Source organism: Bos javanicus, chromosome 17, assembly GCF_032452875.1.
Source record: "Bos javanicus breed banteng chromosome 17, ARS-OSU_banteng_1.0, whole genome shotgun sequence".
Lineage (NCBI taxonomy): Eukaryota > Metazoa > Chordata > Mammalia > Artiodactyla > Bovidae > Bos > Bos javanicus.
In genome coordinates this window covers 29,275,443-29,300,803 of record NC_083884.1, presented here as the reverse complement: position 1 = coordinate 29,300,803, position 25,361 = coordinate 29,275,443, and the positions used below count along the sequence as shown (strand labels likewise).

At 37.8% G+C, this 25,361-nt stretch overlaps 1 protein-coding gene across 4 annotated transcripts; it reads left to right on the top strand.

Moving 5' to 3' along the window:
• The first annotated feature begins 497 nt into the window (after positions 1–497).
• Positions 498–23,134, top strand: C17H4orf33 (chromosome 17 C4orf33 homolog). 4 transcript variants are annotated; one of them, XR_009730292.1, is made up of 8 exons: positions 4,108–4,211; positions 10,044–10,233; positions 16,353–16,413; positions 19,095–19,146; positions 19,395–19,594; positions 21,097–21,186; positions 21,273–21,536; positions 22,111–22,192. XR_009730292.1 is itself a non-coding variant. In XM_061384200.1 (6 exons), the coding sequence occupies exons 2-6, from the start codon at positions 10,053–10,055 to the stop codon at positions 22,214–22,216; spliced, it is 600 nt and encodes a 199-aa protein (XP_061240184.1). In that variant the 5' UTR covers positions 498–636; positions 10,044–10,052; the 3' UTR covers positions 22,217–23,134. The 4 variants fall into 4 exon arrangements, 2 of the variants coding, with proteins under 2 accessions (XP_061240184.1, XP_061240183.1); XR_009730293.1 differs by lacking the exon at positions 21,273–21,536 and having other exon boundaries at positions 22,111–22,197; XM_061384200.1 differs by lacking the exons at positions 4,108–4,211; positions 21,097–21,186; positions 21,273–21,536 and adding an exon at positions 498–636 and having other exon boundaries at positions 22,111–23,134.
• The last annotated feature ends 2,227 nt before the right edge of the window (positions 23,135–25,361 follow it).

Sequence of the window (25,361 nt, the reverse complement as noted above, 5' to 3'; positions counted from 1 at the left end):
ACTCGAGCGGTGTGATCTGCATCCTACTCACGCGGCGTCAACAGCCCAGCCGCGCCTCCTTCTCCCGAGTCCCAACACAGTCCCTCGCTCACGCGAGACACCAAATTTCAGGTTTGTTGCGGACCCGCCAAGTGAATTGTTCACGTTCACCCGAATCCCAGCCAAGTAGGACCAGGGACGCGGCTGGATATATTGGACGTCCCACGGGCCACTCGGGGTCGTGTCGGGCCACTCAGGAGAGCGCCAAGAGAGCCAGCAGGCAGCCGGGCGGCGGCATCCTTGGAGGGGCAGGGAGCGACGCCTGAACGACCGAGAAGCCCGGGGCCAGCAGCGGAAGTCCACTCGGCCCGCCCTGCGACTTTGAAACCGGTGCCCCAGACCGCTCCTTGGAGACGGTGACGCCGCCTGCGTCATCACGCGGGCGTCAGCGCCTACGTCATCGCGCTCCCTGGCGTTCTCTCACATTATTGGCTGTTTGTTCAGCGACGGGCGGGGCTGTGGGAACCTGGATGACAGCGGGCTGAGCCACCTGTGTGGCGGCGGATGCGCTGGTGGGCCTGTCTTCGGAGGGTGGACGTCACCGAGTGTTTATTTTTTCCTTTGTATTCCTTCAAAAAGAAAAAAATGTAAACATAGGTAGGTTATTAAATACATGTTTTAAGTGCTCCAGTATCTTTGTTGCCAAGCACTTTTGGTCTGGGAGAACCCGCTCACCAAAGCGAATGGTTGGAAAGTACTTAGGTTTCTGCGTCTGGGAGCGGAACCCAGGCTGGCGTCTTCAGCGTCTACCTCCAGAGCTGTGCGGCTGGAGGATTTCTGGGTGTGAATTTGGTAATCTCCAGAAAAAAAGTGACGTGGGTCTTTGGAGAAAGGACACAGCTGTTGTCTATATAGTTATCTGTGTAGCAATAAGGCATGAAGTTAGGAGTACTCCAGAGATCCTGCAAATCCAGCAGTTATTTCTTGAGAGAGAACTTTGCTTCCTCAAAAAAAGGAAGACAAAAGTTACGATTTTTTCAAGAAAAATTAGGTAAAATTTTACGTTTGTAGACGGATTACAATCCCCATTAAAAAAAATGATTTTGTCTAGATTTGAACCTCATCACTGTTTAACAGTTAAGATTAGAGGAAATTTCAATCCCAGCAATAAAAATGTTAACTTGAATTCAGTCCCCAGTTTTAGTGCTTTTAAAGTAAATATGTGTTTTTATGAATTGAGGTAAAGTTTCTGAATAGACGTATCATAGATGTAGCTCGATGAACAGTTCAAGAAGTTTTTGTTGTCTTATACTGATACACAAAAACTAATGTGCTAAGTCGCTTCAGTCCTGTTAGACTGTTTGCCACCCTATGGACTGTAACTCACCAGGTTTCTCTGTCCATGGGATTCTGCAGGCAAGAATATTAGGGTGGGTTGCCACGCCCTACTCCAGGGGATGTTCCCTACCCAGGGATCCAACCTGCGGCTCCTGCATTGCAGGGAGATTCTTTGCCGCTGAGCCACCTGAGAAGCCCCAAACTAATGGTGGTGGTAGTTTTAGTTGCTAAGTTGTGTCCGACTCTTGGGGCCCCATGGTCTGTAGCCCGCCAGGCTTCTCTGTCCATGGGATTTCCCAGGCAAGAATACAGGAGTTGGTTGCCATTTCCTGCTCCAGGAGATCTTCCCCACCCAGGAATTGAACACGGGTCTCCTGTGTTGCAGGCAGATTCTTTACAGACTAATAAGCTAGGAGGGAAGAAGAAATTTTTTAAATGTGTCCAGCTGTATCCAGTTAGGTATTTGAAGTCCTATTACAGGTTGTCTCCATACTCACTATTAAGATAATGAGATGGTCCCTGATCTGGTTTTTAGTGGCCATGAAGTTCAAACAAAAACTTGTTGGAAAAAGAAATTGAGAGTACAAGCTCCAACTCTTTATCAAAGGTCAACCAATGGCGTTTTCTTCAGGAATGTCTGACTCCCCAAGGGTTTGCTTATATCTTCCCCTATATTTGAACCTGGTATACTGTCATAGGGTGATTTAACTTGGCACCAAACAAGTAGTTACAAACTTAACTCTACATCACTAGAAGTTTATATTAGTGTGGGTGAAAGCAGACAGTATTTTCTGGTTGTAAATGATGAGGTAGTCTTTACATTACATAAATTATCTGAAACTGCAATTTTTACCTCTGCACTTGAATTCTTTGGCCTATACAGTTAAGATCGATACAGACTAGTTTTTGGGTTTTGAGGTGTGGTGGGGTATTTTGGTTACAAGATTTTTTACTCGTTGAATTTTAATGGGTTTGAAAATAATTTTAATCTGTAAAAAACAAAATTGCTATGATTTCACTTATCTTTAAAGTATCCCTTCTAGTGTTTTCCCTTTTTAAAACTTCCCTTCTGATTTCTACTCACTTAGCCCAAGGTTGGTGCTTCCCTTTGTAGTTACTTCATGCTTCTTCCTGCGGTGTCTATCATAGTGTTTTATATTGATTTCAGGCTCCATCATAGTATCTGGAACACAGTGAGCACTCAATAAGTATCTGATGAAGGAATTAACTTACAGAACGTGTGTGCATACAAAATATCTATTACTGTAATTGAGTACGGTGAATGAGAAAAGGGAGAGAAAAGTCCTTAGTATGTTTGTAACCATTATCTAGTCACTCTTTCATGTTTTTATGTTAGATTTATTTCTCCAATAAGGAAAACCTTTGAAAATCAATAGATTGCATGAATACTAATTTATGCAATATATTGACACTGAGCACTGTGAGAAAAACATGAAGAATACAAAGTTGGAAATTTAAGCTAGGATCAAAATGTTAACATTGTCTGATATTAAATGCCATAAAAAGTGATTTTTTTAAAAACTCTTAATTATATTTTCCCAACCAAGAAGATTACCTGGGAATTCAGTCTCTCTTTTTAAGCTTGTCTTTTTTATTATTATAATTATTATAGTAAAAAGCATATAACATGACATCTACTCAATCTTTAAGGTGTTGAACACAGTATCATTAACTATGTGCACATTCTTGTACAGTAGATCTCCAGAACTATTTCATCTTGCATGACTGAAATGCTACACCTATTAAACAGCACTAATTTCCCTCTCCCACAAAAAGTGATTTTTATAAAACAAAAATAATCATCTGGTAAAACAAACACAAAAGTTGTTTTCCCCCCAAAAAAGTTTTTTAAAGCATAAGATCCCCTGGAGAAGTGAATGGCTACCCACTCTGATGTTCTTGCCTGGAGAATTCCATGGACAGAGGAGCCTGTGGGCTACAGTCTGCTGCTGCTGCTAAGTTGCTTCAGTCGTGTCCAACTCTCTGCGACTCCAGAGACAGCAGCCCACCAGGCTCCCTCGTCCCTGGGATTCTCCAGGCAAGAACACTGGAGTGGGTTCCCATTTCCTTCTCCAATGCATGAAAGTGAAAAGTGAAAGGGAAGTCGCTCAGTCGTGTCCGACTCCTAGCGACCCCATGGACTGCAGCCTACCAGGCTGCTCTGTCCATGGGATTTTCCAGGCAAGAGTACCGGAGTTGGGTGCCATTGCCTTCTCCGGGGCTACAGTCTATGAGGTCGTAAAGAGTTGAACACGACTGGGCTACTAACACACACATACACACATTTTGAGAGTGTACTCTGCTCCATGTACATTAACTCATTTAATCCTCACAAAACCGTGTAAGGTAGTTGCTATTTTTAAACTCTTTTTTAGAGTAACTTCCTGATAACAGTTGAAAAGTGCCTGAATTTGGATTGGAATTCACTCAGTCGGGTCCCAATGTTAGAACCACCATGTTAAGACCTCCCAGTAGTAGAGGATAATTTACAGCTAGGATAATATTATTTACAGCTACTGTAATATAGTTTACACTTTTTGCTTACATAGGCAGTCTTTCATTATTTTAAGTGAATTATTGCTGCACATATTCTATTATAATCTAAATGATAGATAGTTGGTTTTTAAGTTGTGCAACAATTGTAAATACTGCTGAGTTTCCCTTCCTTTTCTTTATAGAAAACCGCTCAAACTTCTGTGGAACAATTAAAAGCTTCCAGCTGTTCATCCGTGGTCCTTCCACAGGTGTCTGCGCTTTATCCGCTAAGCCCCGCCCCCAGAACGTGCGGGCCGCGGGGCGGAGCCTAGGGCGCAGCGCGCTCCCCGGGACCTAGGCCGCCGGGAGCTAGCCAGTGGCGGACTGAGAGCCCACGGGTCTGTGTTCTCTTGTTGTTATGCTTTCTCCCCTCTTGTCATTCCTCTCACCCGCTGCCAGTCTTGTTGGCTTTTCTCTGGCAACGTACTTTTCAGCTGGTTCTGGCGGCGGTTTCCTCCCACTCTCCGGGCTGACTTCCTCATTTCTCCGTTTCTCTCTTAAATGCGTGGAGGAGGTGGCAAGTGGTGGTGGGGTGAGGACGCAAACTGGGAAAAAAAAATCTTACTGTAGAAAACTGAAAAAAATTTTCGTGAATAGAGGGTTTGGAAATTTTCCTTACAAAATGTTTTATTGAGAAAACACATTTTCCATAACTTCCTTATTTTATCCTTTGTGCAATTTTTTTTTTTTTTTTTTTTTAAATCCTCTCTAGACTCTTAATGCTCCGGGGTTCTGTCTCCATTCTCATCGTTCATTTCCTTTTTAAGATCTTCGCGTAGTGGAAGTAAAGTATGAAAAGAATTATTTTTGACTTTTCCATAAGACTAATTTGAAGACTAGAAGTTAAAATGTGAGAAACTACATATTAATAAACATTCATTTTAAGAAAGTCTACACAGCCAACATTAAAATTGTATACTAGGGTGGTGGTCTGCTTGAACGAATGCATTCTTTCAATAATATTCCTAATATTCACTGACTTTTTAGAAATGTTCAGTGTGCAAAACGTGAGGGAGACAAGAGGTAGTCACAAAAACATTTGAGAGATCCAGCCTTAGACTTTTTTTTTAGTACTTTAAATTATTTTTGAATAGTAATGCATGTCTGTTTTAGTGTAAAACTCAAGTAGGTTAAAAAAAAGTGATACAGTGAAAGTAAAACTTCTTCAGCTATCTCAGGCAGATAATTCCCTCCAAAAAGGCAATTACGGATACACTGGTGTCTCATATATGCTTCCTGTATGCAAATACTCTCCCTTTTTATTAAGTAAATGCATACTTTTTGGACCTTGCTTTTTTAAGTTAATATATCTTAGCTGGTATATATAGAGCTGCCTCACTTTTTTTAACTGTTGTGGGCTATTTCATTGTATGAAATAGCATAATTTATTTACCAGTCCTCTACCTGTGGGTGTTTAAGTTGCTTAACAGTATTTTGTTATTCTGAACAATGTTACAACAAATAACTTTATAGCATGTCATTTTGAATGGGTACAGGTGTAATAACTCCTAGAACTAGAGTTGTTGAGTCAAAGGTTATTGGCATTTTTTGCTTTGATTGTTACTGAGGGATGCTCTTCACTGGGTCTGTGCCAGTTATGCCTGAATAACATCTTGATTGTTTCTCAGTGTCCTCATTATCATGGTATTTTATCAAACTTTCTGATTCTTGACAATATAAGTGAAAAATAGTAATTTATTGTTTTAGTTTGCATTTCTACCGTGAATGAGAACATTTTGTATTTTCTGTGTGCTGGCTATTCATACTTTTACACCATTTTTCTGTTGATCGATCTTTTCCTTATTAATTTATAGAAGCCCTTTAAACATTAAACAAATTAGTTATTTATCTCAGCTATGAGTTGCAGGTATTTCTCCCAGACTGTCTTTGATTCTGTAATGGCATGTTTTTATCTTTGTGGTGGAGAACGATAGAGTTTTGCTTTTATTTTTTAAATGCTTACATAGCCAAATGTATCAGTGTATAATTTTTTTTTCAAAATGTATTCTGTTATATTTTAAAAGGCTTCTTTTCTACTGTAAGACTATATTATAAAAAAAACTCCCGATTTTTTTATTTTTATGTGATTTGATTTATGTTTAATTATTTGTTTTTTTTTTTTTTTTTCCTGCTGTGCTACTTGTCTTGTGGGATCTTAGTTCCCTAAGTAGGGATCAAACCCAGGCCCTGAAGTGAAAGCACAGTCCTAACCACTGGACTGCCAGGAAATGCCCTAGATCTTTGATTCATTTAAAATTTAGTTTGGTGTAGGGATCCAGTTTTATTAAATCGAACTGCAAAATGAACCAGTTGATAATGGATGAGTCCTGATTGATTAGCAACATGAGAACCATTGCCACCTCCCCATAGACTTCTATACACTATTTATCCAATACCTGCTATGGTGCCTGAAACAAAATGAGTAACTAATAAACCTTTGATAAGCTAATTTGAAAGGAAGTTTCTAGATATGATATATTATCTTAGTTATTTGCCATCATATTAATTTATAGTGTTGAAAAAGATAATGATACCCCAATAGAGTTGATTTCTCCTGCATAAAATCTTAGAATCATGAAGTTTTAGATTCAGAGACTAGAGCAGTTATTCACTCCACAGATAAATTAGTAAGTTATTGTTATTTACAGGCATTCTAGCTTATGGGGAGAAAATAAACAAGTTGGTCATGTACTTTTAAGTGCTGTGAACCAAAACAGAGCAGTGTATGGGCAATAGAGATTGACAGGGAGTGGAATGCTTCTCGGATGCCCAGTAGCCCAGGTCGTGAAGGACACTGATAAATGAATCGTTTCTACTCATATGAGCACATATGCAAACAAAGAAAATAGAGAGGTTGTGGGGGTTAAGCCACCACAAACCTAAGTGTCCCTAGGGAGTTGAAAAGAAAATCAATTGTCTCTGTCTAGGTCCAGTATTTTCTTTAGATTGTAAACTAGTGGGCAGGACTATACTTTTTAGTTGATTTTGTTGTTTTATGTACACTTAGATTGATATATTCTTTAAGATTAAGAAGTTTGTTGTTTTGATATGAAACTAATGTCATTTTATGCAATTTAAGTCAAAATTGTATTCTGAGTTCAGTTACTCAGTCCTGTCCAACTCTTTGCAACCTCATGGACTGTGCAGCATGCCAGGCTTCCCTGTCCATCACCAACTCCCAGAGCTTGCTCAAACTCATGTCCATCGAGTCGGTGATGCCATCCAACCATGTCATCCTCTGTTGTCCCCTTCTTCTGCCTTCAGTCTTGCCCAGCATCAGGGTCTTTTCTAATGAGTCAGTTCTTTGCATCAGGTGGCCAAAGTATTGGAGTTTTAGCTTCAGCATCAGTCCTTCCAATGAACATTCAGGACGGATTTCCTTTCAGATGGACTGATTTGATATCCTTGCAGTCCAAGGGACTCTCAAGAGTCTTCTCTAACACCACAGCTCAAAAGCATCAGTTCTTCAGCGCCTCAGCTTTCTTTATAGTCCAACTCTCACATCCATGTGTGACTACTGGAAAAACCAAAGCTTTGACTAGATGGACCTTTGTCAGCAGAGTAATCTCTGCTTTTCAATATGCTGTTTAAGTTTGTCATAGCTTTTCTTCCAAGGAGCAAGCCTCTTTTAATTTCATGACTGCAGTCACCATCTGCATTGATTTTGCAACCCAAGGTAATAAAGTCTGTTTCTGTTTCCATTGGTGCTACCCTTGGTCATATCAACTATGGCACTCTTCCCTGCTAGTGGAAGTCTAGCTGATGTTTCTTGCAGTAATTTACAAATAATATTCAAAGAAACCTTAGAAGAAAAGGAAGAAGGAACCAGTGGAAAGATTTAGATTATCACTACCTTTTACTGTCAATGAGAGTAGCTCTGCTTTTATCATTTATTTATCTTCCAGCTAAGATGACATTTTGTAGTAATTTGAAGCCACAGTCTTACCACAAACCAGCATATGTGCTTGGAAGTGATAGGCTGTTTTTAGGAGCACATCACTGCATATGGTTTAATTCCATTTATAGATAGAGATGATGGCCTACAAGAGCTGGGAGTTGAAAATTCCCTGGTGGAAACCCACTGATTAGGATAGGCATCCCTTTAATGTATGCAACGTTTTGTGTGTGTGTGTGTGTGTGTGTATGGTAATTGTATGGAGAATGAGTGAATCTACCAAAACTTCCTAGTCACTGAGCTATGTTTTGCCAGGATTGTCAAAAATTGTCAAGCCCTAAGTCAGGAGTATAGCATGTTAGTGCCAGAATCAGATTTAATGAGCATTTCTAACATCTTGATTTATTCTTATTTTTTCCTCTATGCTGCAAGAAGGTACTGGTACCAAAATTGGGAGTAGAGGGTAATATATTTATTTTTAAAGAATGTGCCTTCATATTTCAACAGAAATACGAAGAAAATAAATTTATTATTGGGGTATATTATCCCATGCAAATCAGGACTGAATTCCACATATATTAGAGTCGGTTTATACAGTCTTATCACTTACTGAGCTTATTTCAATAATGAATATAAATTGCTCAACATATCCTCTTCTAAAGTGCTATTAGCTGCAAATGGCTCACAATACCGTAACTTTTTTAATTTTAGAAGTTATTAAAATTTGTTAGCTTATAGTGAAAATTGAGAAAACTACACACTTTACAAAAAGGTTTTTGAAGCTCTTGGATTCGTTATCTGACACACAGCTTATATATCTGGATCTCCCAATGCTGGGCACATAGTAGGTACTTAATATATATTTGTTGGAATAAATTTATTCAAGTATAGTTTTTATGAAGCCATCAGATTGTATAGCTTAAATATATACTTTTTTTTCGTCAATTATACCTCAGTAAACCTGAAAAAAATGTCTTGAAGCAAATTTATTCAAAATGTAGAACATTATTACTTGCAATAAAAACAACATGAAGCAAGGAAATGCATTCGAAGACTTCAGATAAGTCTAGAAATATCCTCATTTACTAATCAAGATTATCTTTTGGGCAAGACATAAGGACCTAGTATGATTTGGGGGACTTTGTCACTCCTAAATAAGGTTTCCGTCTATTTGCAGATTTCTGAAATGTCTTCATCTGGGAAAGCATGGCTGACATTGGTTCAGTTTCTTGATTTACTAGCTATTTGATCTCGGACATGTCTCGGAGAAGGCAATGGCACCCCACTCCAGTACTCTTGCCTGGAAAATCCCATGGATGGAGGAGCCTGGTAGGCTCCAGTCCATGGGGTCACACAGAGTCGGACATGACTGAAGTGGCTTAGCAATAGCAATAACAATGTCTGTTTCTTCATTTGTAATATATAATAATAGTTTCTGTACAAATTTTTGTGAAATTAAACTTTTATAAAGTGCTTGATCCATAGTGTTCCACAGAGCATGATTTTATTAATTTAACATTGTGCCCTTCTGTTTAATGCTTAGAGTAACAATTTAAAATGAAAATACTGCTTGTGTCAGATGTACTTTGTCTATTTGAAAGTTTAATGATTGCAGATTTTGTTACCATATTCAGTTGGAGAGAAGGGATTAACTAACCATGTGGTCATTTAACACTTGAAATATCAAAGATTGAAAAGGCTAAGAAAAACCTTATTCTGAGACTAGGGACGACAATGTTAAACTTTGCCAATCTTGAAATGCTTGAAGCCCCTCCCTCCATTTTCACTCCAAAAAGGAAAAGAATTTTAGCCAAAAGAACAGTGTTAACAGCAATGCTTGTGTTCACTTATACAGATTTCAAAAAATCAAATTGAATTTTACTGTAAAGATCTTAATTCTCAGGCAATCCAGTGATTCATCTGCACACATTACAGTAAGACAAAGAATGGCATATAAACTTACAGTGCTTATAGTTTTAAGTAAATGAACAGTTTGCAATGGCTTAATTACAGTTCTTAAAAATTATTCTGATACACTTTTTACAAGGTAACTTGAGGCAGATCTAGTTTTAACAATTTTACATCCAATCACCTATTATAATAGAATTCCATAGCCATGATTTACTACAACATGAATGGCCTTTTGACTCTCAGAACCGTGTTCTTGTCACTCTGCTGCCTTCCTGCCTGCTACTTGGCTTGGAAATTTTCATTTCTTTCTAAAGGAAACATTTGTAAATTGTTAGCGTTTCTTCTTTTTTTTTTCCCCCCTTAGAGTCTTTAGATGGATTTTGAAATTGAACACACTTGGGATGGTTTTCCAGTGAAGCATGAGCCAGTGTTTGTCAGGCTGAATCCAGGTGACAGAGGAGTGATGATGGAAGTCAGTGCTCCATTTTTCAATGATCCTCCAGCCCCACTAGGAGAACCAGGAAAACCTTTCAATCAATTGTGGGATTATGAAGGTAAGTAGAAGTGCTGTATTTTATTGCAAACATAAATCTTTTTATAATAACCTCTCATAGAACTATTATTTTATCTTGCTCTAAGGAAGTGAGTGCTTCTGAGCCCCTGACATGTGCAGTTTTCTGATATTTCCTACCAATCTCTCATTCTGACTTTTTCACCATTACCTGTGGACTTCGGCTATATAACTAGAACAGTGAAAAATGGCAATTACAAATCCAGATTTTTAAATTGCTGCTATATTTCCTTCCTTTACGTCTGTTACCTATTCTGAGAAGAGTTCAGCATTCCTGTTTTGTTTTTAAGTATCTTCAAATGGCGACTTTAACCTTATAAACCTTCTTTATGGAAGCTTTGAGGTGTTTTACTTATTATAAAAACTACATCAACTTCAGCATGAAGTATAGTTTTTATTTTATACTGGCAAATAATCTCACACATCAAAGCAAGGCTAAGAGACCTGCCGTGAAATTGTAGTTTCAGGTTTGCTGTATGATCACCTTCTGAAGAATCCTAATTAAGCTACCAAACTTATCTTTCTGAAATAATCTTTAGATGCCATTTCCCAGATAACAGATCTTTACTATCCTTAAGATAAGGTTCAAATCCTTCCCCTAAGCTTTTACGGTACTCATGAATCGAGCTATCATATTAAACCAAAAGCTCTTAACTTCCTAAAGGCTGATAGTCTGACCTTTCGGTCATATTCTCACTCATGTACCTTTTCTCATTCTAGCCCCCTCCTTTGATACATATCATTCAGGTTCCATTTCTTCAAAGAAACCTTTGGTGACTCTTCTAGTCCACACTAACATCTACTTTCTCTATACCACTTGTATAGTGTGCATTTTGTTGGTGTTAATTTATTACATCTTAAACATACATTGTTTTTTATTGATATAGAACTTGTATATACAAACTTCCTGATCATGTTAGTCACTCACACTAATGTGAGTTATATACTGGAGGTACCATAGACACTAAACGCAACAAATCCTAAACTCAACTAGTCCACTTCTCTTATAAACCTACTTCTTTCCCTAATAGCCCAATCTAAGTTAATGGCACCATAATATATCAAATCACCACATATAGAAATGTGATACCTTTTCAAGATATCCATCTCTGTCTCTATATTTGGATTAAGTCTTAGCAGTTTCACCTCCTAAGTGTTTCTCTAATTCAGTATCTCTTCTTCATCCTATTATCCTTGCCATAGGTAAAAGACTTTAAAAAGAATAATAAGACTCACTGAATTGTTAATGGGACCATATCTTAGATATTTTATTATTATAAAAGTAACACATGGAAAACTAGAAACAACCTAAATGTCTATCAATAAAGGATTGTGCTAATATATTTATTATGTTAATATATTTATTAATAAATTTATTCAATATTTTTATAATCCTACAGTTGAGTGGTACTGGGAATGTCTTTTGCAACCCTGGTTATATCGGATACTTGCTGTGGTGTTGTCCATATTCTCTGTGATAGTTGTGTGGTCAGAGTGTACATTCTTTAGCACTAGACCTGTCTTATCCCTCTTTGCAGTCTTCCTACAGCTAGCTGAAAAACATACAATTATATTTATATCAAGATTGCTTGCTCTTTCCATCTTCTTCCTCAGTATCTGTGTTTATTCTACTGTGTTCAGGATTCGTGTATTTAACTATTACTACCTGGCTTCACATCACCAGACTGATGCTTATAGCCTTCTTTTCAGTGGCATGTTATTTTGCCGTTTGACTCCTCCTTTGTCTTAATTTCTTGGGTTTGACCCACATGGATTCATCCATCTCTCACCAAAATACACAGCCAACTGCTTACACATCTATTATGGGTTCCATGAAAGTTTTATCCTTTATTACAGATGGGTTCTATATATTTTATCCTATGTTGGTGGTAATTCTCTGCATTGCTACGTATTTTAGCTTGGGAACTCGTTGTTTAAATCTACTTGGTTTCCAGCGGTTCATGGGAGATAATGATATGACATCAGACTTAGTTGATGAAGGAAAAGAGACGAGAGAAGAGAAAAAGGCAACGGCAAGAAGAAGGTGAAAATAGAAGAAGAGAATGGAAAGAGCGTTATGGACACAGTAGAGAAGATTCCACTAGAAACAGAAATGTTCATATTGACCCAAAAGAATCAAACTTCTCAGAAATGAGTACCAATCGATCAACATCTAAATATACCAGGGCTAATAACAGGACTGAAAGGGACCTGAATGCAGAACCTTTGGATTTTAATGCAGAAACGTTCACTGATAACCCTCTTGAATCTGAATCAGGAAGATATCAGCCTGCTGGACGATACCACTCAATGTCTCGCAGCAGAATATTTGATGATGTTTAAAGTCTGTAGGAATTTATGGAGTAGCTAACCAAGATCAACAAACAAGTTCAGTCTTTATGAACATCTGTATGCTCTAGAATTAACTACTGAATTCCCAGTGAAAAGTGTCAGGATAAAAAAGGCATGAAAAATTAATCAGATCTTAGTGATAATGGCTTATTATTCATTGAATATCATCTTTATTTCTAATAGGATTTGTTTCATACCATTCCTGAAATGTCTGTCTTAGAAGTACAGTTACAATGGAAGGATTTAATTCAGGATAAAGATTAATATATGTTGAAAACAAGTAGTTCAGTTTGTTTCAGAGTAATTTTTTCAGGAAAAATTGTTTCAAAGGTTCAAGGAAGCCATAGTTATAACTGAATTATATTAGAGTTCTATTATTGTGATTTACATATTCTTTCTAAAAAATATGTTGATCCTTTATTTCCCAAAGAGATGGAGACCTCAATAATAACCATATTTACAAAACCCATGTCTTAAAACAAGGCTTATTTACCAGACATAACTGAATGTAGAAAGCCCTTTTTCAACACTGTATGCAAATTAGTTAGGTTTTTGCATGTATATTTAAGACTGTACTTCAACTAGTGTTTGTATCTTCAGCGTGTGTAGTTTAATCAGGTGGTGAATTATTCTTTCAGTCTTTGGTGGTATCTGGAAGTTGTCTAATGCTTTTGGTATTGCTTTGTAAAAGATTTTCATTTCAGAGAGGAATGTTCGCCTTTACCATTTAGCATAGTGATTTAAGTGTTGATCATTCCATTCAAGGAGAGTCATAGTTTTTAATGGTAAACAGTGAGGTTTTGGTGGCTTAGACGGTAAAGCATCTGCCTACAATGTGAGAGACCCGGGTTCAATCCCTGGGTCGGGAACATCCCCTTGGAGAAGGAAATGGCAACCCACTCCAGTACTTTTGCCTGGAGAATCCCATGGATGGAGGAGCCTGGTGGGCTACAGTCCATGGGGTCGCAAAGAGTCGGACACAACTGAGCTACTTGCCTTTAATATATCTAACATTCTATAGAAGAATACTATGCAGCAATTAAAAAGAATTAGTTATCTATTGCCGGGGACCAGCCCCGGCTGATCCAGGGTATTCGAAGCGGGGACGGCGTCGGCGAGGATCAGGAAACAACTGCTTAATTAAACGTTAATTAAGGATATAAAGAGTAATAGAATGAGGATAGCTCAGTGAAGAAATTCAGTGGAGAAAAGAGGCTGAATAATTCAGCCATAAGGTAAGAGAAAGAACGACATGGTGAGACCAAGTTTCGGTGAACAAGGCCCACACTTTATTTTCCAAAGTAGTTTTTATACCTTAAGTTATGCATAGAGGATAATGGGGGAAGGGGTAGAGTCATGCAGTAAGCCAGGCTTTCTTCCTGCAAACTTATCATATGCAAAAGTTTAGGTGATTTGCATCATCTTCTGGCCCGGAGGCCTTTTTCTCTAAAGGTGATTATTCTAAAGTCAGGCGCCAGCCTCCAAAAAGCATTAGATAAAGTTGCATTCCTACAGAGCAAAGGTGTGGTGGGCTATAACAAGAAAAAGAATTAATTCAAGGGTCCCAGGTTACAAACATTAAAGCTACTATTTACACCAATTATATTAATCAATACACTGCCAGGGACACAGCAGGTAAGGGATATGGAGACTTAGCAGCAAACATTGGCCCAACAAGTGAAAATCCCTTCACCAATACAATTTCTAATCAATCTTTTGACTGCTCAAAGGAATCTGTATTTAGACAGTTTAGAACATCTCATGCCTCTCACAGTTTGGAGGCTCTGAGCAATCACATGTGGCCGGAAAAACCTATTCAGGCAGGCTAGAGGACTTCCAAGGGAGTTTGTAGGTTGAAACACTGTCACACCCAGGAATTATTAACTGGAGCTATAAGCTAACTCTTTTTTCAGAGAGGTAGTAGGGGACAGCCCCCCGTAAAGTCAGAGGTGTAGGTGAAAGCACAAAGCAGAAAGTAGGCAGACTCTGGTTTTGGGGGTAGATTGCTCGAGAATTTCCAGGGAGACTCCTGAGGCTTGATCCCGCCTTTGCGTATGCCAAGCCTCCTTCCTCATGACCTTTGCCAGAGGCGGAGCTCGCTCCCCGCAATCTATATGCTGTAAACTTGCATGTGTGTGTATATGTGAAGAAAGCAAATTATAAGCAGAAAATGATTCTATAGATACAGTTTTTTAATCTATACAAGTAAAATAGATTGTGGAAAGGCAGAAGTCTGACAGGTTTTAGAGCAAAGTGGGAAGAAAAAGACTTTGACTTTTTACTTACATATATGTTTATATTGTTTTGATAATAAGCATATATCACTTTCAAAATTCTCTAATTTTTAAAATAAGCATTCTCAGAAAATTCCAGGAAACTGTAAAGAAAAATCACCCCCCTGTATTCCACTTGTCAGAGATAAACAGCCGTAACATTTTTGTGCACATTTTGCAGGCCTCTAAGCACAGGCATATGTGCATATTTTTGTTTCATGTACACTAGCTTATTGCTCTGCAGCTTACTTATCAAGTATCATTCCTTGTATCTTTCCTACATCAAAAATACTTAACTGTATATTTTATTTTAATGACTAAATTATATTCTATTACGTGGAGTACACAGATTTCATTATTTTTTTTAACAGCTCTCCTATATAATGTGTACTTAGTTGGTCAGTCATGTCCGACTCTTTGCGACCCCCATGGACTGCAGCCGGCCAGGCTCCTCTGTCCATGGGGATTCTCCAGGCAAGAATACTGGAGATGGTTGCCATTCCCTTCTCCAGGGGATCTTCCCAACCCAGAGATTGAACCCAGGTCTCCCACTTTGCAGGCAGATTCTTTATCATCTGAGCCACCAGGGAAGCCTCTCCTATAAAATAGGTTTATTTATATATAACATGAGGTAACCATTTAGACCGTTTCTTTTGAGTAATACTTTGATAAATAGCATGTTACTTCTTTTCTCAGTTGTGTGATTATTTCCTTAGGATAAATTCCTTGAAAAAGATAACTAGTTCAGAGTCTGTGTGATAATGCTCTTTTCTTTTCAACCTCACCAGCACTAGGCTTTATTAATATTTTTATTTAATGGCTATCTGATATGGTTTTTCCAGTAATCATGTATGGATGTGAGAGTTGGACTATAAAGAAAGTTGAGCGCCGAAGAATTGATGCTTTTGAACTGTGGTGTTGGAGAAGACTCTTGAGAGTCCCTTGGACTGCAAGGAGATCCAACCAGTCCATCCTAAAGGAGATCAGTCCTGAATATTCATTGGAAGGACTGATGCTGAAGCTGAAACTCCAGTACTTTGGCCACCTAATGCAAAGAACTGACTCATTTGAAAAGACCCTGATGCTGGGAAAGATTGAAGGTGGAAGGAGAAGGGGACCACAGAGTATGAGGTGGTTGGATTGCATCACCAACTCAATGGACATGAGTTTGAGTAAACTCCAGGAGTTGGTGATGGACAGAGAAGAGTGATGTGCTGCATTCCATGGGGCTGCAAAGAGTTGTACACGACTGAGCAACTGAACTGACTGACTGATATGGGGAAAAAAGATGATTTATTTTTTATGTATTTTTTCTTACAGGCAGTGTCTAGTTTGTATTTTCCTCTTTTCCTCGTGCTGATATAGCTTTAATTAAAGATAATGTATTAATTCATTTATATTCTAAAGATATAAATAGATTATTTATTGTTGAAGCAAAATTAAATTTCTCTATATGTCCTATCTCTGTTTTCAAAAGTTGTGGAAGCATTTTTCTTGAATGACATAACTGAACAGTATTTAGAAGTTGAACTTTGTCCGTAAGTATAAAAATATTTTTTCTAACTCATTACTATATATTTTGAACACATTATTTTCTAATTATCATATAGATTAATAAAAGCTCACTAATCCTATGGGAATGCTAGTCTGAATTTATCTGAATTATATATAATTCTTTGTTTTCAAGTAGATGTGTAATGTAGAATGTTTTAGAAAATATTACATTGATACTATTTTTAATTCACTAATGTAGTTGTTTCCTAATAAATTAGAAGGTTGTTTTGCAAAATGAAAAATTCTTATAAAACTCATTATTTACACTGTAAATTTGCATTATTATATATTAACTATTTGGAAAGAAAGAGGCATATAGATGTAATGAATTGAACTACTTTATGAAAATGATGATTATGAAAATGATGATTACTTTATGAAAATGACTTTTAGGAGATTCTTTTAATAAGTAGGTAAATTTTAATCTTATATATTGCATAACTATGTGTTCATGTATTCCTCCTTTATTCATCATTCATTTACTGAGTATATACTATGTCACTTTGTGTGCCACAGATTAAAACTAAATCACACGTGGCTTTTCCTAGACTCAAGAAAAATATAAACCATGGACTCTCTCTCTACAAATTTAACTGGTCCTTGGGAACTGTCTACCTGTTTGGCAGTTTTCTTTGCTCTAGATGTCAAAAAGTAAATTTATGCCTACCTGTTATCTAAATTGTAAGAAAAGTTAATATTTAGAAATGAAATATTTATTTATACACCATTACTATTTTTAAAGACATTTCAGTACTCCTCAGCAAGGGTTATCTTGCAGTCTTTGTCCTTTTGTAGACTAAGCAGAGTCCCAAACAATTGATTTAAATGAGATTTTGGATACAATTTTCTTTTACTTTGATTTCTTACTAATTTACTTAGATTTCTTGCTAATGTAGCTGTTTACAATTATAGTTTTTCAGAAGTTACTATATATCTTTGTTACCCTTCAAATAACATGTCAAAAACTTTTTGAGAAATATGATTATCATAAACTATAATGTGAAGTAAGAAAATTTCCCCATATGCATCAGAAAGCTAAGGCAAATAGGTTATAACTTATATGGAAGGTTAGTCAAGAACTTGGATCTGCTAGAATTCTTAAGCTACATCGTTAGTTTAAATTTGTCAGATAGTATCAGTTTATTTTCATAAATGATGACTTAGCACAAAATACATTGAATAGATTATCTTTTGTTAGAAAATTATTCAATAACCATTGTGTATAAAATTAATTCTAAAAGTTCAGTTTTAGATACATTAGGACAGTTAATAATCAACAATCTTGGTTTTGCTTCAGGCAAGCAACTCCTATGACAGTTAACCTCTAGGAAAGCAATTTGAATATGTTTGAATTTGTAAGACCTTTTATTGCTCTTAAGATATTCGTATGGTTGCATAATAACAATAAAAATAAGCAGAGAACTTTTAAATGGAAAAGAATACTTGTTTGTCTTAGACTCATTTCTTGAAGGAAATCCTTCCGGAAAACTCTTAATAGACCATCTGTGCCAAATGTTTAGATACAGTCTTTTACAAAGATAGTAAATTTGCTTCATGTAGCTATTTGAAATCCTTTGATTCTTACTGACAGGGATAATCCCAATTATGTTCTCCTATTAGAATTTTCTTGTGGGGATATGTTGTGCTTCTTTTTTAAAATGGACATCAGTGTCAGAACTAATGGTAGAAAGCAGGAAAACACAACAGGCAGATGGGATAAGGGCAATTGTACTAGGAAATAGTTACAAATTAAAGTCTTCAGCCTGTTAGGTAGTTTTAGACAACCTATATTTTTATTTTCTATCTCCTTAATGAGCTTCAAGACAGTTTTCTTATAGAAATAACGTTTTAAAAAGTTGTGGGATTTTGACCTGGAAATTGGTGCCAGCTTCCCTTAGGATACTTTAATTTTCAAAATAAGTTTTCTAATGAACTCCAAATATCCCACCCATTTTTCATACTGTGTATTGTCTAACCAACTGAAATATTTCATATTTCTTATTTAAATAATATAAGGAAGAATCTGAACATGTGTAACTTTATGCATTTGATGGCACTTGCCTGGGAAATACGGAGAAGGCAATGGCACCCCACTCCAGTACTCTTGCCTGGAAAATCCCGTGGACAGAGGAGCCTGGTAGGTGGCAGTCCATGGGGTCGCAAAGAGTCGGACACAACTGAGCGACTTCACTTTCACTTTTCACTTTCATGCATTGGAGAAGGAAATGGCAACCCACTCCAGTGTTCTTCCCTAGAGAACCCCAGGGACGGGGGAGCCTGGTGGACTGCCGTCTATGGGATCGCACAGAGTCGGACATGACTGAAGTGACTTAGCAGCAGTAGCAGCCTGGAAAATAAGTCATTTCTAAGTAACTGAACATGCTGGCTCTCCCTGTAATTATCTAGTATGCATATTGTGTTCTTTAATTATTTGGAAACTTAGTCACAAGCATGCACATGGAGGAGGTCATGGCAACCAACTCCAGTATTTTTGCCTGGAGAATCCCACAGACAGAGGAGCCTGGCAGGCTACAGTCCATGGGGTCACATAGAGTCGGACGTGACGGAAGCAACTTAGCATGTGCACACACACGTGGAGATGTGAAAGATAGTGAAGAAAATAATGATCATTTCAAACACTCACGAAGAATTTTAAATTTTACAGCCACGGACAGCATTTGGTGCTTTTACTCTCTGGAAGAAGAAATGTGTGGAAAGTAAGTAAATGAAAATATGAGACAAAATCCTTGAGTGTACAGGGTATATTGTTACTGTTGTTCAGTTGTTCAGTCATATCTGACTCGTGTTCATGGGTTGTTCATGTGACCCCCATGAACTATAACCCACCAGGCTTCTTTGTCTATGGGATTTCCCAGGCAAGAAAACTGAAGTGGGTTGCCATTTTCTTCTCCAGTTTAAAGTATAAATATGAATATAGCTTTTTGTGTTTCACATGTTTCTGTAGCAAGGACTTGATCTGTCATTCAGAGTGTCCAGAGGAGAAACAAAATGGGAAGGCAGTGCTTCTATTCCTTGGAGTTATTTTCCACCAAATGTGACAAAATTCAATTCATTTGCAATTCATGGATCAAAAGATGAAAGAAGCTATGAAGCTCTTTACCCTGTACCTCAACATGAGCTGCAGCAAGGACAAAAACCTGATTTGTAAGTAGAAAATAAATGAAAATATGTCCCAATTGTAAGAGTTTTTTTTTTTTTTTAATTAATTTGTGGTAGGGTAGCAGTAACATTTTTTGGTCAAAGAAGACACATAAAAGCATAGTCTTATACGTGTCTCTCCACTGCTGTCAGTAGAGCACTTAGATTTCCACAGTAGTGTGAGAAGAATCTTCTTAGTGAGTACTATAGCAATTCGTATTGAAGTATAGTTGCAAATTTATTGATGATCCCTTTCAGAGGTAAATGACCAGAGGCATCTATATTTCCTGGTGTGAGCAGTGGGTTAATAAATCTTTTCTGCTGCTGCTGAAGAATCTGACCTTAAGTTAACTCTCTAGTTCTCTTCTCCTGGTCACCTCACGAGGATAAAAACGTCAGCTGTATTTCTAGGCAGTATAGATGGGGACAGCAGGGCTTAGGGATTTCACTTTAACAGTAGTGTACCCTGAGGGGACCCTGGAAGCTACTCCTAGAGAGTTACTACAAGAAATACTGTCTCCCGTGGGGCAGCAGGCATACACGCCAAGGAGTCACCTGCAAAATTTCCATTTAAGTCTGATCTCTTTGCACCTGAAGCTGTCACTTAAGGAGAATGTAGCCCCCAGCCAGTCTTATGAATGCTTCATCAGATCGGATCAGATCAAATCAGTCGCTCAGTCGTGTCCGACTCTTTGCGACCCCATGAATCGCAGCACGCCAGGCTTCCCTGTCCATCACCAACTCCCGGAGTTCACTGAGACTCACGTCCATCGAGTCAGTGATGCCATCCAGCCATCTCATCCTCTGTCCCCCCCTTCTCCTCCTGCCCCCAATCCCTCCCAGCATCAGGGTCTTTTCCAATGAATCAACTCTTCGCATGAGGTGGCCAAAGTACTGGAGTTTCAGCTTTGAGTGCTTCATGGACTGCTGCAAACACTACCCGCTTAGAGGAAGGAAAACCAGACACTGTCCTGGCGCAACCTGAGAGTACTCAAGTGGCCCTTGAGAGTCCCGCTCTATTGAGTGTACTCAAGTGGCCAAGGTAGCCTAGTGAGTCTGCATGTTTAGAAAAGCCTAATAGAGACAGCCTAGTGGGCTTTGCACCATGGTAGACTGATTTCCCTACCTTTTTACCCTTGGCAAGTGCTGCACTGTCTCCCTTGCCCTTCCTGTCATGCTCTTACTCTGCTCTACTTGGATTTTTATCTCTTCACACCTGTTCCTTTATTCTGCCTGACATATTTTCCGCTTTCCCCCTTGCTTTTCTCCCAGGTCCTGACCCTTTCTAACCAGCCTCTTTCTCCCTTCCTTTCTCTTATCCTTCGATGTTTCCTTAGCTGCTTAATCTGGATTGACAGTTGTGACTAAAACTGGTTCACTTTGGTCAGGTGGGCAGAGTGGGACAGGAATCTAGATGCCACTCACTCAGGGCTTTCTTATCAAGATGGCTTGTTTCTCTGGCTTCTCACACGCTAATGCACTTCTGTATTTGGGCTTCTTCTTTATAGGTTATTGGATGCTTACTCTGGGTAAAAGTGTGATTATGCTGTTGGCTAGCGCAGAGGGATTTCCTTCAGAGCTGAGTTCCACTGCAGCATGTGAGCTAAACCTGTCTCTTCTTTGCATGCTCAGTCACTTCAGTCATGTCCAACTCTCTGTGACCCTGTGGACTGTAACCCACCAGGTTCCTCTATCCGTGGGATTCTCCAGGCAAGAATACTGGAGTGGGTTGCTGTGCCCTCCTCCAAGGGATTTTCCTGGTCCAGGGATCGAACCCCATCTCTTACATCTCCTGCATTGGCAGGTGGATTCTTTACCACCAGCGCCACCTGGGAAGCCCCTCTCTCATTGCTAAGTCGCTTCAGTTGTGTCCGACTCTGTGCAACCCCGTAGACGGCAGCCCACCAGGCTCCGCCATCCCTAGGATTCTCCAGGCAAGAACGCTGGAGTGGGTTGCCATTTCCTTCTCCAATTCTCTCCTTATTAGGCCACAGTAAAAAGCTAATAGTTAAATGATAGTAAATCCTAGTAGTTAAATGATTTTCCTAGAAAGAGAAAGAATTAGATTTAACTCTCTTTTACATAAATCTGCCTTGCTTTGGCAAAGGAGTCTATCCTTTAATCTGTTGAGCTGAAACTTTTTAAAAACAATTGTTTGTATAACTGATATAAATCCTATCAGAGTTTGAATATGAAAATATCTGTGAGAATATAACATGATTTGTTTAAGACTAGATGAAATGAGTCAGGTTTTGACAGTTGATTTTTATTTCTCCCTTCATCTGTGAGGGAGCTATTTGCGGAATTGAAAAGAGAGTGCTTTGAGATACAGGTGAATATTTTCAGAGCTGAATGTTTGATGGCTAGAGTAAGGAAACTATATGTGTGAATACATCTTACCTTTGAGGTTCTTAAAACAGAATGTTGTCCTATAATAGATATGACTAAATAGCTTCTCAGGACAAATTTTTCACAAGTATATAATTCATTTCAATTCTGACTATCTTTTTCTTTGCATGTAGCCATCGTCTGGATTACTTCAAGCCTTTCAGTTTTAACACACTGCTTGGAGAAAAGTGGAACCAACCAGAATCAGACCTGTGGCTAATAGAGAAACCTGATGTGTAGGAGTATAGTAGATGACTGTATCAATCATTTCTTCTCTATACCCTTTAATAATAATAATCTCTTTCAAGATATCATGAACACATTTCAACAATAAATATTTTATGGAGGTCAGTGAAAATAGAGTATTTCTGGGGTAAATTGTGTATGAATTAATAGGAAAGTAGAAAGTTCAGATATGATTTTAACTGTAAAGTGAAAATGTTTCTCAGTCACTTTGTCCAGGAGCCATCATGTCAAGGTTCTACCATCTGCCTTGTGTCACCATCACCCCCAAATATCCCTGACTCTGTCAGCCAAAATCATTATTTCTCTTCCCACTTCCCTAAATCTCAGCCAGCTTGTAACTGAACATCTTATTTGCACATTTTTGAACTCCATTGTAATATAAATTCTCGGACTTCCCTGGTGGTATAATGGTTAAGAATTTGCCTGCCAACACAGGAGTCGTGGGTCCAGTCCCTGATTGGGGAAGATTCCACACGCTGTGGGGCAGTTAAGCCTGTGCACCACAATTACTGAAGCCTGTGCCCTCTAGAACCTGTGCTCCACAACCAGAGAAGCCAGCACAATGAGAAGCACCTGTGTCAGTACTGAAGCCCCAGCGCAGCTCAAAATAAATAAATAAATAAATGTTTTAAAATTGGCACTTCCTTTTGAAAGATGTTTATATAATAATTCCTGACTCGGACTCTTCTATTCATACTTGAATAGAAAACAATGGTATATTTTGTTTAAACAGGAGGTACACATCTGTTAAGGCATTATTGAAATACATGTGCTATTTAATCAGTGTTTTTTTCCTGTCTTATGATTACTTTTCTTCTGTAGAAGAAAATAGAATGAAGTTGTCTTGAATTCCGGCAACAGATTGTGCTTTTATTTGCAAATATATGACATTTTCTTCATGCTGTTAAACAAGATGTCAAAATGTCTTCATTTTATTTTGTAAACATCAAACACCTCTGGCCCATAATTTTCAAATTTTGTTATAATTCATTGCTTAAAGCCATCTAGTAGATTATCTGTGAACTTCTCCACCAAGTTCACCATTGCTTGGTCCTTCACCATTTTTCTTAACATGAGATTAGCAGTCTTACAGAGGACAGTTTATTGCTTGTACAGACATCTGTTTGTCTACACAACAATATACTTTTACTTCTTCTCCTTTGCTAACTCTTTTATATAGCTTCAATTTTTATTTTTTTATTTCAGTTTATATAGCTTCAATTTTTAGAGGATCATCTTAAAAACTACATTTTCCCAGATTCCTTTGCAGATAGAAAGGACATTATGAAACAGTTCAATGAGACTAAGTATACAGTGTTAGAAGGGGCTTCAAGAAAAGCTGCCTTACAGATGAAAGACTCAGCTGCCATATATCCTTTGTCCTTTGCCTTCTCTCTTCCTTTTTCCTGAATTGCAGAATTGATACATGAGGTAACACCCTAGCTCCTTGTTTTAATTAGGAGACAACCTACAGATAGGTCAGTAGCAAGACAAAAGAAGCCTGGGTTGCAAATAGCACAATAAGGTAACATATCAGAACTGCTACCTACGGACTTCTTTATAAAGAAAAAAATTAGCTGCCTAATTTGTTCCCACAAGTTGATCAATAGGTTCAGTGCATTCCCATTAAAAAAACCAGAAGGCTTTTTTTTGACAGAAATTGACACAGTGATTCAAATTTTATGTGGAAATACAAAGGACCTGAAATAGCCAAAAAAATTTTGAAGTAGTACAAAGTTGGAGGACTTACTCTACCTGACTAGAATCTAGACTTACTAAGCTTCAGTGTTGAAGAAACTTTGACCTTGGCATAGATTTAGATAGATACATCAATGGAACAGAGTAGAGAAACCAGAAAAAGAACTATATATGGTCAGTTGATTTTTTGACAAAGGGAAAGGATCATCTTTTCAACAAATAGTTTTCCAGTTGGGATAACTGGAAAAATGTGAAAAAAAAGAAATCAGTTTACTTAACAACCTACAGAAAAAATAAAAAATAAAATGTGAATGGTGAAATAAAAAAAGTTCTAGAAAAAAATCATATCCTGGGGGTAGAAAAAGATTTTTTTCAAACAGGACATAAAAAGCATTAACTGAAAAGGAAAAAAAAAAGAGAAATTGAACTTCATCAAAATTTAAAATTTCTGTTCATCAAAAATTTCCATTAAGAAAGCAAAGAGGCAGTCTAGCAAGTCCACTCCTGAGTATATATCTGGAAAAAAAAAACAACAACAAAAAAAATGGAAGCACTAATTCAAAAGGGTACATGCACCTGAAAGTTCATAGCAGCATTATTTACAGTTGCTGAGATCAGAGGCACCCTAAGTGTCCATCCATGAATGGATAAAGAAGACATGTATAAATGAGTACTACTCAGCTTTTAGAAAGGAAGGAAATTTTGCCATTTACAACAACATGAATGGACTTAAGGCATTATGGTTAGTGAAATAAGTCAGAAAAACAAATACTGTGTAATATCACTTATATGTGGAATCTGAAAAACAAACTAATGAATATAACAAACAGACTCATCTAGAGAACGAACTAGTGGTACCACTGAAGAGAGGGAAGGGGGAGGATCAAGATAGGGGTAGGAGATTAAGGGGTAAAACTATTGTGTATTAAGGCAAAAGGACATATTATTCAACACAGGGAATGTAGCCTATATTTTATAATAACTAATTGGAATATAATCTTAAAATTATGAATTACTATATTATACAACTACAACTTATATAATATTTCACATCAACTATACCTTAATTAAAAAAAATAGAACTAGGAAAAAAAAGTGAAGATGTAAGCCACTGATTGGGTTAAAGTATTTAAAATAGGCATATCTGATAAAGGACTCTCCCCAGAATATATGAAGGACTCCTACAAATTGGTAATAAAAGGACAAGCTAATCAACAAAGGTCTGTCTATTCAAAGCTATGGTTTTTCCAGTAGTCATGTATGGACGTGAGAGTTGGACTATAAAGAAAGCTGAGTGCTGAAGAATTGATGCTTTTGAACTGTGGTGTTGGAGAAGACTCTTAAGAGTCCCTTGGACTGCAAGGAGATCCAACCAGTCCATCCTAAAGGAAGTCCTGAATATTCATTGGAAGGACTAATCCCGAAGCTGAAACTCCAATAC

Excerpts from the sequence above, each read along its gene's own strand:
- C17H4orf33 (XM_061384200.1), top strand. The coding sequence starts at position 10,053 with ATGGATTTTGAAATTGAACACACTTGGGATGGTTTTCCAGTGAAGCAT. Across the intron at positions 10,234-16,352 it reads TCAATTGTGGGATTATGAAG|TTGTGGAAGCATTTTTCTTG; the intron begins GTAAGTAGAAGT and ends TGTTTTCAAAAG. Across the intron at positions 19,147-19,394 it reads GAAGAAGAAATGTGTGGAAA|CAAGGACTTGATCTGTCATT; the intron begins GTAAGTAAATGA and ends ATGTTTCTGTAG.